This window comes from Chelonia mydas, chromosome 1 (genome assembly GCF_015237465.2).
Source record: "Chelonia mydas isolate rCheMyd1 chromosome 1, rCheMyd1.pri.v2, whole genome shotgun sequence".
In the NCBI taxonomy this organism is placed as follows: domain Eukaryota; kingdom Metazoa; phylum Chordata; order Testudines; family Cheloniidae; genus Chelonia; species Chelonia mydas.
Genome location: NC_057849.1, coordinates 48,497,974 through 48,510,429, shown reverse-complemented (window position 1 = coordinate 48,510,429; position 12,456 = coordinate 48,497,974). Strand labels below are relative to the sequence as shown.

The 12,456-nt window shown below is 47.0% G+C and overlaps 1 protein-coding gene across 3 annotated transcripts in view; it reads right to left on the bottom strand.

Moving 5' to 3' along the window:
- Window positions 1-397: 397 nt before the first annotated feature.
- The window catches only part of PDS5B (PDS5 cohesin associated factor B), a 259,687-nt gene continuing 247,628 nt past the window's right edge, over window positions 398-12,456 (bottom strand). For all 3 annotated transcript variants that reach the window (XM_037892188.2, XM_037892184.2, XM_043531708.1), the window contains one exon: window positions 398-1,284. In XM_037892188.2, the coding sequence (XP_037748116.1) occupies window positions 1,249-1,284 (36 nt within the window). In that variant the 3' untranslated portion in view covers window positions 398-1,248. The remainder of the gene's footprint in view (window positions 1,285-12,456) is intronic.

The window sequence follows — 12,456 nt, the reverse complement described above, 5'->3', positions numbered from 1 at the left end:
TCTTCATACCAAAAAAAATTTGGCTCACAAAAAATAAGTATAATAAACTCTTGGTAGAAGGTGCTCTCATGAGGCAACCTACCATATACTACTGCTAGGTAAGAGTTTCCAAAAAAAAAAATTACATCCCATTTTCAGCACATTTTTCATAAACATGCAACTCACTATAAAATACAAAACACTTGGCTCTCAAGAACAGCTTTATAAAGACACACTGCATCAATAAAATTTTTTTTCTTTGTGATTAACTTTACATTGTAATAAGAACTGTATTTTCACTAATGTTTATATATCAGATTTCATATTATAATGTAGTAATAATTTGCTCTGTGTGAACATAATGTTCAGGAGGAAATATCTATACACATTAACATACTAGACTATTAAAAACTCATTCAGTTACAGAATTTTATTGATACAGTAGATTAATAAAAACTGATAGGGGAAGATAAAATGGATAGGGTATTCAGTACATTATTTAACAACACATTTTTAAAATTAAAATATTTTAAATCCTTTCTGAATTTTCAATGCCACTAGAAGTCCAGAAAAGCCTGGCATCAATACTGAGGTGTAAAGTGAATCAGACAACTTATTTCACAATTTGAATCTGTTGTATTATTCTATCGGCCATCGTTCACTGGTAAAAGAAAGTAATTTAGCACTTTGACGACAGGTGGGTGCTTAAAAGTAAACTCTAGATTAGATACAAAGGAAACAAAGATCAATCGTTTTCTTTCCCCCCCTCAACAAATAGTGGCAAAAGAAAATGGCACTATTTATTCAACTGATTTTTTTTTTCACAGTTAAATGCCAAGGAGAGTACAAATATGAACACTGACAGATATTGCTTGAGATCCATTCTAACAAAAACTTTTTTCTTTTTTTAAATCAACAGATCTAATAAACAGTTGGGCACTGTCAGTTTAAAGCCACTGATAAAAGCTATACAAGCACTTCAGAAGTCGGAAACATTAAAAAAGGGCTATTTACAAGTTTCTTCTTTAGTTCATGTCTACAAAGGCAGCACACATTACACTTCACAAAAATCCACAGTTAATGATATCAACATGTGTGTGGCTAAAGCTTGTGACCTAGGACTGCAAACGTAGGGGTAGTAAATGTAAAGTAAGTTTTTGTCTTCAGCAACCCCATTTTGTGCACCAACAGCTTCATTCAGCCTCAAGCTTCAAATTATGAGCATTCTTCAAAGCTTTCACCTTGGAACACGGATAATTACATGCTTCTTCATCGCCTCTCTCTTTTGGAAGTTCTGCGACGTACCTGTTATTGAAGAGAGAGTCAAGAGATTAAAGTAAATAAATAATTAAATTTAAAAATTGTATTTATAAAATGAAAAAAAAGCTGCACATACATTATTGTGAAAAAGTTCATGTGTAAATGTATTCCATTATGGGAAAAATGTTGAGACTGACAATGAATTTACAGAGTTCTTTATAACCTATGAAATGATAAATTTATAGGAGCTCCCTTGGTCTGTCTCCTTCTAGTATTACAAAAAACAAAACAAAACCCACCTTTCTGGGAGATACCAGTTACCAAAAACTGTAGATGAACAGTTCTTGGAATTGGCCCAAATAGTAAATTCAGTTACATAGTTTTGGGGGCAAGACTTTGCATTTTGGGTTTTGATTCTTATAAGTTGTGCTTTTCAGCAATTACATCTGTTCTATAGCATTGTGGCATTGTTTGCAGTTCCCCAGTTTACATTGAGATTTGCAATTACAGGAGGAATTAAATCCTGTGCTTAGATACAAAAATGTTAGTCTATCATTCCCAAATTTAAAACAAAAAACTAATTCTTAAGATAGGCAGGAAAGAGATAAAGACTGAATTTTCTGAAAATTACAAATAAATCTAAAGTTTGAAGGAACTAAAAATACCTATTTAAAATTTAAACTTGGTATCGTGTATTCCTTGCATCTGCCAAGCCTAAAATTCATAGAAGTAACACGCCTTAAACTTGGCACAATTACAGATACTGGTAATATCTCAGAACTTAAATAAATTATTGGAATTATCTGTCATAGCAGTTTCAATGTATGCTGTAGAAGCAAACTGAGAAAACAGTATGAACCAGAAAGAAATACAATTTTCTACATCTACTTCTAAGGCCTGTAAGGACTCTTGCAGACTTTCTAAACTCAGCAGGCAGGTACTCAGGGATTGCTTAGCAGCTCTTTGACAAATGGGAACTAGAGGGAAAAACGGTTACTCACATTTTCGTAACTGTTGTTCAAGATGTGTTGCTCATGTCCATTCCATTGTAGGTGCACGTGTGCCCACGTGCACGGTCATCTGAGATTTTTGCCTTAATGGTATCCATATGGCCGGCTGTGTCACCCCCTTGAGTGCCACGCTCATGTGCTGGTACATCGGGCGCTGCTGGCCCTATGCTCTCTCAGTTCCTTCTTGCTGACAACTCCAACACAGAGGGGCCAGAGGGTGGCTAATGGAATGGACATGAACAACACATCTCAAAGAAGAACAGTTGCGAAAAGGTGGGTAACCATTTTTTCTTCGAGTCCTTTCTCATGCTGATTCTACTGTAGGTGACTCACAAGCAGAATCTTTGGAGTGGGCTCAGAGTTCACAGCTTCACAGATTGTAGCACACCTCTGCCAAAGCCAGTGTTGTCACAAGTTTGCTTGGTCAGTGCATAATGCAACACGAACATGTGAATGGAAGACCAGGTCGCGGCCTGACAGATTTCTTGCACCGGCACCTGTGCTGGGAACGCTGCCGATGATGTCCATGCCCTAGTCATGTTACAATTGCCGGAGGGGGTATCTTAGCCAGCTCATAGCAGTAACGGATGCAGGCCGTGATCCAGGACGAGATCCTCTGTGCAGACACAGGGTGACCTTTCATCCTATCTGCCACTGTGACGAACAGCTGCATTGACTTACGGAATGGTTTTGTTCTATGTAGAAAGCCAGTGCTCACCTGCCGTGCAGGGTGTGAAGCCTTCATTCCTCATATCCAATGCATGGGGCTTCGGGCAGAGGACCAGTAAAAATATATCCTGGCCAGTATGATACTGGGACACAACCTTGGGCAGGAATGCCAGGTGAGTACGCAGCTTAAGCTTCTCCTTGAAAAAAAACCGTACAGGATGATTCCGAAGTGAGCACCCTGATCTCCAACACCCTATGGGCCGATATTATAGCGACCAAAAAGGAGACCTTCCAGGACAGGAGAAGGAGGGAACAGGAAGCCAAGGGTTTGAAGGGAGGACCTGAGAGTCTGGAAAGCACAAGGTTCAAGTCCCAAGGGGGAACTAGCTCCTGGACATGTGGGTAGAGGCATTCCAGCCCTTTCAAGGAAGGCACCGTCATAGAATGGGTGAAGAGGGACTCACCCTGGACCAGGGGGTGCTGAGATGGCAGCTGGGGGACCCTGACGGAGGAAAAGGACAACGCTTGAAGTTTCAAATGCAACAAGTAATCCGGGATGTCCTACAGCCAGGCTTGCTCAGCCCAAAGATGCCTCTCCAAGGCCTAGCACTCTAACCTTTTCCGCTTCGCCAGATAGGTTGCCCTGATCCAGGGTTTTCTGCTGTCGAGCAACACCCGCTGAACATGGGCCGAACACGCTCTTTCATCCACATTCAGCCACCCCGTCAGGTGCAGCACAGCCAGGTTCAGATGCAGCAGGTTGCTGTGGTTCTGTGATGGCAGATCCGGTCGAAGGGGCAGAAGGAGAAGGGCTGCTGTCGATAGGTCCAAACCAGTGCTGACAGGGCCACGAGGCTGACTCTCCCTCTATCCTGTTTGATCTTCACCAGAACACCTGTGGATCAATAGCACTGGTGGAAAGGCATACATGAGCACTCCCCATCCACAGAATGAGGAAGGCATCTGAAGGAGCCCTTGTCCAGACCTTGGAAGAAGCAGAACTGGTGGCACTTTCTGTTCTGCCTGGACGCGAACAGGTCCACCTGGGGAGTTCCCCACTGCTGGAAAAAATCAACCTGACCACCTCTGGATGGAGGGACCACTCATGGCAAGATGAGAAGATCCTGCTGAGGCGATCTGCAATGACGTTCCTGGAGCCAAGCAGATGGGCGGCAATCAGATGAATGGCGTACCACACACAGAAGCCCATAGGCTTAGCGCCTCCTGACAAAGGACTGAGGATCTGACCCCTCCCCGCCTTTTGATGTAGTACATCACAGCGGTATTGTCAGCCAGGACCCTGTACCACCTTGCCTTTCAGGTGGGGCAAGAACGCCTGGCAGGCCAGGCGAACTGCTCTGAGTTCCCTGACATTGACATGGAGGGCCAGATCGTCCTGCAGCCAGCAGCCCTGGCTGAGTTCGCCCAGGTGGGCTCCCCAGCCCAGATCTGAAAAGTCTGAGACCAGAATCAGTGACTGGAAAGGGGCCGCAAAGGGAACCCTCTGCAACACCGACTTGGGGTCCAACCACCAACTCAGGGACGAAAGGATGTGGCTCGGTACTGTGACCACTCGGTCCAGGGAATATTTGTTGGGGATATAGACCGAGGCCAGTCACACCTGCAGCGGCCGCAGATGAAATCGAGCATTACTGACCACGTACGTGCTCATGCCCACGTGCACCACCAGATGCAGACATGTGTGGGATGTGGTGAGTGGGTACCTTCTTAACTGGCAAATCAAGTCTGCCATGGCCTGAAACCAAGCTTCTGCAATGAAGGCTCTCGTCCATGTGGAGTCGAGAACAGCCCCGATGAACTCTATGTGTTGGACTGGCATGAACATGGACTTTTGTGTGTTTATTAACAGACCCAGGTTGCAGGAGGTGGAGCGCACCAAGCGAAGACTTCTCTGTATCTTATCTGGAGAGCCAGCCCTTCATGAGCCAGTCGTCGAGATACAGAAACAGGTGGACCCCCCGACATCTGAGGTAAGTGGCACCAGCACCATGCACTTTGTTAACACCCTCGGGGCTGAAGAGAGGCCAAAGGGCAGTGCCATGAACCTCCCACGACAAAACGGAAGAAGCGCCTGTGGCCCGGGAATATAGAAATGTGGAAGTAAGTGTCCTTCAAGTCGAGAGCAGTGTGCCAGTCTCTCGGATCCAGGGAGGGGATGATGGAGGCCAGGGAGACCATGCGAAACTTCAACTTCTTGAAAGACATGTTGAGGCAGCACAGGTCCAGGATGGGTCTGAGGTCCCCTTTCAGGATTAGGAAGTACTGGGAGTAGAATTACTTTCCTTTCTTGTCCCAAGGAACCTCCTCCACAGCCCCCAGATGCAGGGGGTGGGAGGGAGCAGACAAAAATTGTGGGATATAGCCCTGCGATATTATGTCCAGGACCTAGAGGTCTGACGTAACCCACAACCAGGCCAAGTGGAGGGGAACAAGCGGTTGAGGAAAGGTAGCAGACCCAGGGAACTGGCTGGGGCATCACTCTCAATTGTGTCATCAAAACAAGCGTTTCTGCCCTGCAGAATGCTCGGTCTGTCTGACTTGCACAGGCGAGTGGGAGGTAGAAGGGAGGCAACGACCAAAAACAGTGCCCCTGTCCCTCCTTCTCACGGGTCCGGGCGAGACTGCCATGACCTCAACGGCGGGGGCCGCTGGAATGGCTTACGCGCTAGTTGCGGTGTGTGGCTACCCAATGAATGGAGATGGCCTTGGTGTCCTTCACCTTGTGCAGCCTTGTATCAGTCTGCTTGGAAAACAGATCGTTCCCATCAATAGGAAGGTCTTGGATAGAGGTCTGCATCTCTGGGGAGAGACCAGTGACTTGAAGCCAGGAGCTGTACCTCCTAACCATCATGGATGCCACCACCCTGGCTGCCGAGTCCGCCGAGTTCCACGCCATCTGAAGAGCAGAGCAGGCCGCCGAGGTGCGCTCCTGAACCAGAGTAACAAACTCCTGGGCTCAGTCCTGTGAGAGGGACTCCTTCAGTTTATGGGACTCTCTCCATAAATTCAAGATGTAGCAGCCCAGGAGGGCCTGGTGATTCACCACCCAAAGTTGTAGACTTGCAGTGGAATAAATGTTTCTTCCGAACAAGTCAAGTCTTTTGGCCTCCTTATTTTGTGGGGTGGAGTTGGTGTGCCCCTGCTTCTCTTTTTCATTGGCCGCAGAGACCACCAGCGAGCCAGGAGGAGAGTGGGTATAGAGATATTCAAAGCTTTTGGCCAGCACGAAGTACTTCTTCTCGGCCTGCTTTGAGGTAGAAGGGCATCTGCCTGATGCCTCTGGCAATTTTCAAGACCCCTGTGTGCCCAGGTAGTGCAATATGGGTATGGGTGGAGGCTGACAGCACGCTGAAGAGTGTCCTCTTCCTCAGCCATCTCATCCACTTGTAGGCCCAGGTTGTCAGCCACCTGCCGGAACAAGGCCTAGTGGTCCTTCAAGTCGTCAGACGGGCTGGCACTGAAAGGCCCAGTGACTGCCTTGTCGGGATGACCAGGAGTACTGAACCGGTGGATGGGGGGCTTGTTCCTCCTCCGCTGGGGAGGATGGGTAAGGTGTAGGTGCAGCCTCCTGATCCTCGGACACTGGGTGTGCCTCCGGCATGGGGCCTGGTGCTGATGATCACTGCTCCGCAGCTGTGGCCGACAAGTGAGCCGAGGGGGGGCAACACCATGACTGGACCCCCCCAGGTGTTCCAACATGACCACTGAGCAGCCACTGTCCTGGCTGTCACTGTCCCGATGCCGCCACTAGCTCGAATGCCCAGTATCGCCGCTCAGGGCGATGGGCTGAAACGCCATTCAGTTGCTGATGAGACACCCTCTAGAGACCATGGAAAGGCTGTCAAGGCCTGAGTTTGCCTCAAGACCACCAACACTGGAGACAGGTGCCCCGGGGACCGGTACCAATGGCACGCTGAACGGGTGCAGTGTCGGGGAGATTAGAAGCAGGAGGGAGATCATTCCCACAGCGTTGGTGACTGGGAACAGCGTCTGGGACTATGACCGACTTTGATAATAGGGGAACTAGCGGCTTTCCCTTGGTGAATCACATCACAACAGCGGCGACTGCGACGCCAGAGACCGAAGATAATTTTATGATGATCTAGATGATGGTACTGGCACCCGTTGGTCTGGAGGTGGAGAGCACGCCATTGTCTCGAGGGATCGGCAGTGCTCCACTGCTCCCTGGGAAACCTTATTGACTGGCTTGGGGAGCCTTACTCAAGGCGTGCAGCACTGGCTGTGCTGTAAGCACAGACGGAGGTTTGAGCTCCTTCGGTGCCTGAGTTCGAGAAGGTGTTGGCGCCAGCAGGACAGTCGGTCCTGTACCACTCGCTGGAGTCAGAAGAGGACCTTTCCACAGGCTAACGGCCTCAGCAGCAGATGGTCAAATGTGGGGCTCCAGCGTGGGTGGGTAATTCGGGGCAGGCTCCTTGCTCACTGCCACCTTCTTCGTCGGTGCCGGGGAGCTGTGGTTTTTAGCCCTCTTCTTAGGAACCAGTGACGAAGAACAGTGCCGGGTGGGCATCATGGTGCACTTCGCACTGATGTCGAGGTGCTGGGTGACTCATGCTGAGCCAGCTCTGATCCTGGGCAGATTTCATAAGGAGAGCCCTGAGTCTGATATCCCTCTCCTTCTGGGTGAGAGGCCGAAAGTTCTTACAAATCTGGCACCTCTCTTTAATGTGTGCTTCCCCCAGGCACTTGAGGCTGCTGCCATGGGGGTCGCTAACAGGCATAGGCCTGTTACAGAAATCGCAGGGCTTAAAGCCCAGAGATCGGGACATGCCCGGTGAAGTCCCCACTGGGACCCAACTCTAACTACAACACTTAACAAATACTTAACAGTAAAGATAACTATGTACAAGCCTAAAGGCACGAAGTCCAAGATAAGGAAAACGGAAAGTCCTTGACAAGCAAGGAAAGGCACTCCAACTGACCACCATGGGGGGGTAAGAAGGAACTGACAGTGCTTAGGGCCAGCAGTGCCTGATATACCAGGACATGAGCGCGGCACACAAGGGGGTGACACAGCCAGCCCTACAGATACCGCAAAGGCAAAAATCTCCGATGACCGCGCACATGGGCGTGCCCGCACCTACAATGAAATCAACATGAGCAAGCACTCGAAGAAGAACTTCTGTTCAATTTACTGAGCTCCATAAAGTAGCTAGATGGTTTATACCATATAAATATAGGTTTCAGAGTAGCAGCTGTGTTAGTCTGTATTCACAAAAAGAAAAGGAGTACTAGTGGCACCTTAGAGACTAACCAATTTATTTGAGCATAAGCTTTCGTGAGCTACAGCTCACTTCATCGGATGCATTCAGTGGAAAATACAGTGAGGAGATTTATATACATACAGAACATGAAAAAATGGGTGTTATCATACACATTGTAAGGAGAGTGATCACTCAAGATGAGCTATTACCAGCGGGGGGTCGGGGAGGGGACCTTTTGTAGTGATAATCAAGGTGGGCCATTTCCAGCAGTTAACAGGAACGTCTGAGGAACGGGGGTGGGGAATAAACATGGGGAAATAGATTTAGATTTACTTTGTGTAATGACACATCCACTCCCAGTCTCTATTCAAGCCTAAGTTAATTGTATCCAGTTTCCAAATTAATTCCAATTCAGCAGTTTATTGCTGGCGTCTGTTTTTGAAGTCTTTTTTGTTTTTGTTGTAATATTATGACCTTTAGGTCTGTAATCGAGTGACCAGAGAGATTGAAGTGTTCTCCGACTGGTTTATGAATGTTATAATTCTTGACATCTGATTTGTGTCCATTTATTCTTTTACGTAGAGACTGTCCAGTCTGACCAATGTACATGGCAGAGGGGCATTGCTGGCACATGATGGCATATATCACATTGGTAGATGTGCAGGTGAACGAGCCTCTGACAGTGTGGCTGATGTGATTAGGCCCTATGATGGTGTCCCCTGAATAGATATGTGGACAAAGTTGGCAACAGGCTTTCTTGCAAGGATAGGTTCCTGGGTTAGTGGTTCTGTTGTGTGGTTGCTGGTGAGTATTTGCTTCAGGTTGGGGGGCTGTCTGTAGCCAAGGACTGGCCTGTCTCCCAAGATTTGTGAGAGTGATCGGTCGTCCTTCAGGATAGGTTGTAGATCCTTGATGATACGTGGGAGAGGTTTTAGTTGGGGGCTGAAGGTGATGGCTAGTGGCGTTCTGTTATTTTCTTTCTTGGGCCTGTCCTGTAGTAGGTGACTTCTGGGTACTCTTCTGGCTCTGTCAATTTGTTTCTTCACCACTTCAGCAGGTGGGTACTGTAGTTGTAAGAATGCTTGATAGAGATCTTGTAGGTGTTTGTCTCTGTCTGAGGGGTTGGAGCAAATGAGGTTGTATCGCAGAGCTTGGCTGTAGACGATGGATTGTGTGGTGTGGTCTGGGTGAAAGCTGGAGGCATGTAGGTAGGAATAGCGGTCAGTAGGTTTCCGGTATAGGGTGGTGTTTATGTGACCATCGCTTATTAGCACCGTAGTATCCAGGAAGTGGATCTCTTGTGGGGACTGGTCCAGGCTGAGGTTTATGGTGGGATGGAAATTGTTGAAATCATGGTCACCTACTACAGGACAGGCCCAACAAAGATAATAACAGAATGCCACTAGCCATCACCTTCAGCCCCCAACAATTTCCCCCCTGCTCTCCTGCTGGTAATAGCTCATCTTAAGCGATCACTCTCCTTACAGTGTGTATGATAACACCCATTTTTTCATGTTGTGTGTATATAAATCTCCTCACTGTATTTTCCACTGAATGCATCCGATGAAGTGAGCTGTAGCTCACGAAAGCTTATGCTCAAATAAATTGGTTAGTCTCTAAGGTGCCACTAGTACTCCTTTTCTTTATATAAATATAGTTATATTTTACCTACAAAGAACCTTACAATGGCTAGGCAGTTGATGTTTAGAAAAGCTAGACGAGCACAAGTCCATGGGGCCGGATGCACTGCATCTGAGAGTGCTAAAGGAGTTGGCGGATGTGATTGCAGAACCATTCACCATTATCTTTGAAAACTCATGGCGATCGGGGGAAGTCCCGGACGACTGGAAAAAGGCTAATGTAGTGCCCATCTTTAAAAAAGGGAAGGAGGAGGATCCGGGGAACTACAAGCCAGTCAGCCTCACCTCAGTCCCTGGGAAAATCATGGAACAGATCCTCAAGGAATCAATTCTGAAGCACTTAGAGAAGAGGAAAGTGATCAGGAACAGTCAGCATGGACTCACCAAGGGCAAGTCATGCCTGACTAATCTAATTGCCTTCTATGACGAGATAACTGGCTCTGTGGAGGAGGGGAAAGCGGTGGACGTGTTGTTCCTTGACTTTAGCAAAGCTTTTGACACAGTCTCCCACAGTATTCTTGCCAGTAAGTTAAAGAAGTATGGGCTGGATGAATGGTCTATAAGGTGGATAGAAAACTGGCTAGATTGTTGGGCTCCACGGGTAGTGATCAATGGCTCCATGTCTAGTTGGTAGCCGGTATCAAGTGGAGTGCCCCAAGGGTTGGTCATTGGGCCAGTTTTGTTCAACATCTTCATAAATGATCTGGAGGATGGTGTGGATTGCACCCTCAGCAAGTCTGCAGATGACACTCAACTGGGACGAGAGGGAGGGTAGGGATAGGATACAGAGGATCCTAGACAAATTAGAGGATTGGGCCAAAAGAAATCTGATGAGGTTCAACAAGGACGAATGCAGAGTCCTGCACTTAGGGCGGAAGAATCCTATGCACCGCTACAGACTAGGGACCGAATGGCTCGGCAGCAGTTCTGCAGAAAAGGACCTAGGGGTTACAGTGGACGAGAAGCTGGATATGAGTCAACAGTGTGCCCTTGTTGCCAAGAAGGCCAACGGCATTTTGGGCTGTATATGTAGGGGCATTGACAGCAGATCGAGGGACGTGATCGTTCACCTCTATTCGACATTGGTGAGGCCTCACCTGGAGTACTGTGTCCAGTTTTGGGCCCCACACTACAAGTAGGAAGTGGAAAAATTGGAAAGCGTCCAGCGGAGGGCAACAAAAATGATTAGGGGACTGGAACACATGACTTATGAGGAGAGGCTGAGGGAACTGGGATTGTTTAGTCTGCGGAAGAGAAGAACAAGGGGGGATTTGATAGCTGCTTTCAACTACCTGAAAGGGGGTTCCAAAGAGGATGTATCTAGACTGTTCTCAGTGGTAGCTGATGACAGAAGAAGGAGTAATGGTCTCAAGTTGCAGTGGGGGAGGTTTAGGTTGGATATTAGGAAAAACTTTTTCACTAGGAGGGTGGTGAAACACTGGAATGCGTTACCTAGGGAGGTGGTGGAATCTCCTTCCTTAGAAGTCTTTAAGTTCAGGCTTGACAAAGCCCTGGCTGGGATGATTTAGTTGGGGATTGCCCCTGCTTTGAGCAGGGGGTTGGACTAGATGACCTCCTGAGATCCCTTCCAACCCTGATATTCTATGATTCTATGATGTGTTGAGACCACTGCCTATCATGTTGACCAGTATCATCTTGAGCTGTAGCTCACGAAAGCTTATGCTCAAATAAATTTGTTAGTCTCTAAGGTGCCACAAGTACTCCTTTTCTTTTCGCGAATACAGACTAACACGGCTGCAACCGTGAAAAAAAAGTATCATCTTTGTTTCCTTATGCTCCTGCTGTCTGTACCCACCTGATTCCTCTTGTCGTACATTTAGTTTGTAAGCTCTCTGGAACAGGGAGAATCTTTTTATGAGTTTTTACAGTGCCTAGCACAATGGGGCCATGCTCCATAACTGGGGCTTCTATGTGCTACTGCAATACAGATACTAAATTATACTTTGAGTTCAATGGGCTAAGTAGTTCCCCAGAAGCCAAATCTCTAAAGACGCAATAAACTCCTCAGGATCCATGGGCTGTTGGCTGCATCTCTCTTCCAATCACCTCTTCTGACCTATGAGGTTTCCAATTCTGGAGATGAATGCAGTCAACCACATACTCAAGGACGTTCAGTAGCTCCCCAATAACCTGTAATTTAGGGTCATTCCGGGACTTCACTGAGCTTCTTAATATTTTCCAACACCAGCAAACTTCATTCTTACTGAGCTGGTTAAGTACTTGAGCATTTTTTGCTTAAAAGCTTTAGCATTTAAAATGGTTAGTATATAAAACTAAACCATAAGTGTTAAATTATCTTAGTTTGAAGTCTGTTTGCTTGGCACATCATAGTAGTTGAAACTTTCCTAACGTGCAGAGTTCCTCAGCTTCAGAGGACAAGGCAAATGAAAGTTTTTCAGATGTAGTGAGGAAAGAGCTGCCAAATTCCTTTAAAGTTTAAAGGACAATATGGAATGTAGGTGAGGAAGGAATGGGGCTTAAAAAAATAAAAAGGAAATACACTGATCCAGGGAGTGCCTCCAATCTTAATTTTTATTCTGGCCACTCATTGTCCATCTTCCATAATAAATTATACAGTCCTGAAAGACCTTTATTCCAGCTCAAAAACTACAGACTCCTCTCTTTCTATAACTC